Source organism: Sphaeroforma arctica (genome assembly GCF_001186125.1).
Source record: "Sphaeroforma arctica JP610 unplaced genomic scaffold supercont1.278, whole genome shotgun sequence".
In the NCBI taxonomy this organism is placed as follows: Eukaryota; class Ichthyosporea; order Ichthyophonida; genus Sphaeroforma; species Sphaeroforma arctica.
This window is the reverse complement of record NW_014040280.1, coordinates 36,599-42,456: the sequence shown is the minus strand read 5'-3', so window position 1 is coordinate 42,456 and position 5,858 is coordinate 36,599. Positions and strand designations below refer to the sequence as shown.

General features: G+C 41.9%; 2 protein-coding genes across 3 annotated transcripts in view; one reads left to right on the top strand and one right to left on the bottom strand.

The window, feature by feature from the left end:
* Window positions 1-714: 714 nt before the first annotated feature.
* On the top strand, window positions 715-3,548 carry SARC_04740. 2 transcript variants are annotated; one of them, XM_014301420.1, is made up of 4 exons: window positions 715-860; window positions 1,633-1,745; window positions 2,201-2,390; window positions 3,195-3,548. In XM_014301420.1, exons 2-4 carry the CDS (start codon window positions 1,643-1,645, stop codon window positions 3,286-3,288), a joined length of 387 nt encoding a protein of 128 aa, XP_014156895.1. In that variant the 5' UTR covers window positions 715-860; window positions 1,633-1,642; the 3' UTR covers window positions 3,289-3,548. The 2 variants fall into 2 exon arrangements, with proteins under 2 accessions (XP_014156895.1, XP_014156894.1); XM_014301419.1 differs by having other exon boundaries at window positions 763-817; window positions 3,195-3,547.
* A 1,687-nt stretch (window positions 3,549-5,235) lies between these two features.
* Window positions 5,236-5,858, bottom strand: part of SARC_04739 (hypothetical protein) — a 2,525-nt gene continuing 1,902 nt past the window's right edge. Inside the window, exon 2 of the mRNA XM_014301418.1 lies at window positions 5,236-5,656. Within this exon, the coding sequence (XP_014156893.1) occupies window positions 5,496-5,656 (161 nt within the window). The 3' untranslated portion in view covers window positions 5,236-5,495. The remainder of the gene's footprint in view (window positions 5,657-5,858) is intronic.

Sequence of the window (5,858 nt, the reverse complement as noted above, 5' to 3'; positions counted from 1 at the left end):
TATGCACTTCGTATTGCATGTAATATATATATGGCGGCTGCACGTATTTTATGAAACTATTTATTATTCGATATGATAGCAACGTATATGTAGGATAGCCGATTGTATGTACATCACATAGTTGATCATTAAACAGTATCTGTTTGGATACACTTGAACTCATATACTCAATCATTAGCACTAGCTCTAAGGGCCGACTCGTTTGTTTCGGAATCAATTAGAAGAGAATTGTTCGATTTCTTGTCATATACTCGATACTCATTTGTTTTCTAGCATATCCAAATTTACGATTAGTTGTGGAAAAGTGCAGAGATTCAACATATTTTAAATCTTCCAAGCAGTATAACTTCTTGGCTAACATGTGTTGTGCAAAAGTATCGGTTTAGGGCATATATAGTGACTCTAGAGAGAGAGAGTAGAGACTTCAAACGTCGGAACTTCAAAAGTGAGACTGGGAGACTGTGAGTCTGTGACTGTGAGTGTGAGAGAGACTGGAGAGTGAGACTTGGTCACTTGGAGGCTGGAGGCTGGAGGCTGGCGTTTGTGGCTTTCCCTTGATATGAAGTAATTCGATTATTATTGGACCAATTTCTGAGCGCGCGCTGAACCCTGAGATGTGCAAAATTTCTTTAAAAATCACCCTGAATTTTTCAAAATAGACGCCTTCGCACAGCTAGAATAAGTACTGACCAATTAACGAGGAATTCCATGTGGCTGGGTTATTATATTACTGATATATTGATCATTTGGGCCAGAGTGGAAGGGGCGATTGCTGTCGCGTGGTTGCAAGGGCGTCACAAGTATTTGAGTTATAAGGGTACGCTGCAGTACATTCCAGTGTTTCTTTTTATTTCCTTAGGGTACGTAGATTGGCTTTGTCTTGGTGTGGTGGTGTGATAAGTGTAGCGTGTTGATCGAACAATCTTGAGTTGGAGTGTCCCAACACTAATATACAGCTTATATAGCAAATAGTCAGCAGACACCGACGGGATGTCGTTGCGATCGCAGCGCCTGAGCAGTATTTACAAACTCTACACTGTGCATCATGAGTTTAGGGTGCATCGTCAAACATCATTGATACGATTTACACTACACATGGCACATCGAACAATGAAACAACATCAACGAGTACACTTAACCATAGCAACGTAGTAGAAGAGCTGATTACTACGACCGCAGAAAGAACAACAAAAAAACACAGTCCGGAAACAGAAGCAACTGCAACCAACAATGCTATATACGACGATTATAACATCTAAAATGTGGCTTCCAACAGAAATATTAGCATGCCGCCCACAAATACACAATGCACTGGAATATAGGTTACACTCATGATTGTATGTGAAACATGTGTAAGTGGCAAATTTAGACATTGTGGCGCACTAGATAATTTACCAAATACGAAAGTATGGGAATAATGCCTCAGCTGCACAACGTTTGAATACGTTGGTATCAGAAAATCTCAACCGCACAACATTTGAATATGTAAACGAGATACAATGCATGTGGATAAAGAAGAGGCTCATCACGAACCCGAGCTCCGAATACGAGCACTACGAGTTCATTTGATGCACTTACATAAAAGTGCAATGAAAGTGCATATATTCACAGCGATATTATCTTACACAACAGAGCAACGAAGATGCAGATTTTCGTGAAGACCCTAACGGGTAAGACCATCACCTTGGACGTGGAGTCTTCGGACACCATCGACAATGTCAAGGCTAAAATCCAAGACAAGGAGGGTATGTCGTACGTGTTTAGGCAAGCTTGTATTTGTATTTATGATTTGTTATGACGCACGATCTGTGTTGCAAAGCTCCTGCACAACCACATACTGGTGTTGTATTGCAGATGTTTAGCGCGTGTATCAGTGCAAGTTCACTGGGGGAGATGATATCGTTGTTACTGATGATAATGTATGCAGTTTCGCGACTATTTCAGCTGATACGCTATGCCAGCGATGTTGATTTGCACCTTGGCTGTCTGATGCAACTGATCTCATCTCCTCGGGTAAATTTAAACAACATTTGCACGCATTTGCATGTTAATATAATAGACTCGTTAACCAACCACTGCTGTCAGTTCCGGCTAATCCTTGTATATGCCCTCTGACATATCCATTCACATGTTCTTATTCTTTTTTCTACCACTTCACCCCAACATCTACATTATATATTCACCGTGTATACCGTCACAGGTATCCCCCCTGATCAGCAGCGTCTTATCTTCGCCGGTAAGCAGCTGGAAGATGGACGCACACTAGCCGACTATAACATCCAGAAGGAGTCCACCCTTCACCTGGTACTTCGTCTTCGTGGTGGTATCATCGAGCCCGCCCTAAAGGTGCTGGCCGGCAAGTACAACTGCGACAAGATGATCTGCCGCAAGTATGTAGTAGTTCCTGGCTGTTATTTCTGTACTTTATCAGTCCAAGCTGGAATATATATCTGTTTAGGCGATCAGCGCGTATACGTGATAGTTATTTATTTCATGCAATCCACGCTAGAATTTTCGGCGTGTATTACGCTAGATAAGCATCAATTGTGTGGTCATGAACTAAGCATGCTTTTGTGCTGTACAAATTATCTTGCCAATCATGCACAATGCCATAGACTATGCTAGGCTCGACGAGGTACACCTCAGACACCAGCAGACTGAAACAAAATGGCTGATTCATATCTAAGATAGTACCATTACGTTTTAAATGAAACAATAATACACTTATTGATGCTTCTGTGTATTCCACATGCATGTAGTGCTTATGACGGCATCAATTTCGGTATAGGGGTGAGATCAGTTGTTACTGATGATAATGTATGCAGTTTCGCGACTATTTCAGCTGATACGCTATGCCGGCGATGTTGATTTGCACCTTGGCTGTCTGATGCAACTGATCTCATCTCATCTCGAATTGCGCCCCATGTGCTGTGCTATTACTATACACTTCATTTTTGGTATTGACATTTGTTTACTTCCGAGAGTATTCGAATACATAGATGCATAGATACGTACCGTCTTTCTATTCTGTCGCAAGATATCTCGTACTCTTAAATGTATGGTTATTGCACATTTGTTATGCGTGTAAGTGATGGCATCTACTTGATCAGTTTGAATTAACTGTAATATATGATGTAATAATATATATATATATATAACCTTATGTTGTCGGCATCTAATATTCTTATGTCCAGGTGTTATTCTCGTCTACCCCCGCGTGCCACCAACTGTCGCAAAAAGAAGTGTGGCCACACCAAAGAGTTGCGCCCCAAGAAGAAGCTCAAATAAATAATTCGCTTCGCTTGTTTTTCCGTCAACTGCTGTGTCTGCGTTAAAAGGATTATAATTAAAGACTGGTCCGAAGGGAGATACGCAAATTGGTACAGGTTGAATTGAAACGTATGGTGTTTTATGTCGTTTCAACGATTGTGTGTTTATTGTAGTGATTGTGCATAGCGGCCTCTGTTTTGTAAAGTATCTTGTAAGGTTTCTATACTGCTAGATTGCAGCTGTCTCAGTTGATTAATAATTCGCAATAAAGTCGCTCTTTAATTTTAACATTCGTTTCATCGATTGCTCATGTTTTAGCATGGGAGGTATGTGGGCTGTGACTTTCGTGTCCGTATGATTGTACTTTCGTGTTAGTATGGTTGTGCTTTCGTGTTCGTATGATTGTGAAGGCTGATGTCATTTCGTCGTAGTAGGACAAATATATAAATATGTGATGCGACTTTTTGACTTGTTCTTCTCGCTTAGAAATTACTATAAAAATAATCACACGACCTTGTTTCCATGTCACCTGCAACTCTTATTTTTTGCGTGTACACGCTTGAACCAGTTTTGTTCGAGCCTATGTACATGTTTCCTGTTATAACGAGAATGACTATTAGTTTGTGCTGGAAGAATATCGCAAGCAGATAGGTAGACATTGATGTATATTAGCATATCAGCCAGTAATTTTCAATCCTCGTGCAGGCAATACATATTTGCACAGCAGTCACACGACCAACGTTAGTGTATTATCATGTGTTTATTTGGTGCCCCTTTCAGTTATGTTACCTTCAAATCAAACCTAATCGGTCGTATCCTGAAAGCCTGGGAGTTGATACTTGTGAAGGTGCACATTAATACCCCATTTTCAAAGCGGGTTAGTATCCCATTCTCGAAGCGGTTTATTACATTGTTACATGGCTTTATATCAACAAGTCTCAGGCGCAGTGCTACCCCAGTGCATTAACTGAACTGCTCGACGGACACTCTAGTGTGTCCGCTATACATCTACCGATGGTATCACGAGGGCTCACACGTGGCCGTCTGCACCTTGCTTGTTGCTAAGGGTGTGTCGGATCTTTGTATGCTCTCAGTTGGCATCCAGGACAAGACAAACCACCTTCGTTTTAGGGTTTTAGGGGTTAAAACCGTTGACATGACAAGAAATGCCAATCACGTTACGAGCGCAAAAAACGGGAGTTTTTCCTTAGCGATGTATCAATCACCGAGACGTGGTGGGTGGAGGGTGGATATCGATTTTCCTCGCGGACAGTCTGACTATATTTCTCCAGGGACTTGCTGTATGTAGCGAGCGTATCCAAACACTACTATCTTCGTGGCTGTAGGCCAAATCGTAGGCCAGAGACGTATGTGCCGAGTGTATAGGAATCTATAGTCGGAATCTACATGTGGATGAGGTTTGCGTCTGAGAACTCTTGGGGTCGAATGTACGGATGCTCCTCTTGACCGGTGCGTTCGGTGAACTGAAGGTTAGACACTCCGGATCTATACTTACGGTCAAATCGGTGTGCAAGGCTATCATTACAGCACAGATAGGTCATAGATACTTTAGGGGTGGCCGTCCTACACTCCCTTTGGTAGTCGTTACGGATCACTCGACATCTGATTTGCCTGTGTAACGTTGGGGAATTGTCTCAGGCAATTGGAACACATTGTTATTTTAAGTGGTCTGGGTCTGTACACTCGTGTCCTTAGTCCCATCCGCATTTTCGGGTTCCTCGGCGTCTGGTGGTCTGGAGAGCGGTAACAGAGAAGTCGGAACCAAATAAAAATACAGTTGTGAGGATCTTTTTTGGTTTATTATTAAGGGTTTTCGGGTCACTCAAGGTACTTATTTCAGTCTAAAGTTAGGTCTCAGCGAGCATGCAAGCACATGCATCTGCTTCGAAATAGCTCAAATCGTACATGAATCCAGAAGATTGTACGCGCATCATCCTAAGGTTCCGCACTTGCCAGCTCAATAGAAAAAGGATGGTCAAGTTACCAATCAAGTTATAGGCGTGTCCGGTGCTGTGCACGAGAAATTGGCTCGATGTATATATCATTGGTCGTCAACACGGGATAGCTGAATGATACGTTGCGCTGGTCACTTACCCTTCACATTTGTGATAGGATCAAGTAGTACAAGGATGCATGCGTCTCATCTACACCAACCTGAACTATGTGCATGGACACTGTCATTCTTTGGTACTAACCACTACACCTCATCTGTACCTTTGAAAGTGTTTGTAGGCCTCTGACATGGAGGGGTATATATCGAAAGAATTCACAGTCACTTCGTAGGGATGCCCCAGACCTGTTTGTTTGCCGTCCCTCAGAAAACGCACCGCAAATCCGGTATTCTCGTGTTTACGCCTCAACATGACTACAGTATATACGGTCGCAGCAGGAATGATGTGGACATCATGATAAGAGAATGGCGTGAACTATAGCGTACATATATTATTATATGTATACAATCTAAATCTAAATCTAAATCTAAATCGAAATCTAAATATGAATATAAATATATACATAACATACACACACACACACACGCACAAAAACAAACACACACACACACACAC

Coding starts and splice junctions, on each gene's coding strand:
- SARC_04740 (XM_014301420.1), top strand. CDS start 1,643: ATGCAGATTTTCGTGAAGACCCTAACGGGTAAGACCATCACCTTGGAC. Junction 1,746..2,200: donor TAAAATCCAAGACAAGGAGG/GTATGTCGTACG, acceptor ATACCGTCACAG/GTATCCCCCCTGATCAGCAG. Junction 2,391..3,194: donor GACAAGATGATCTGCCGCAA/GTATGTAGTAGT, acceptor TCTTATGTCCAG/GTGTTATTCTCGTCTACCCC.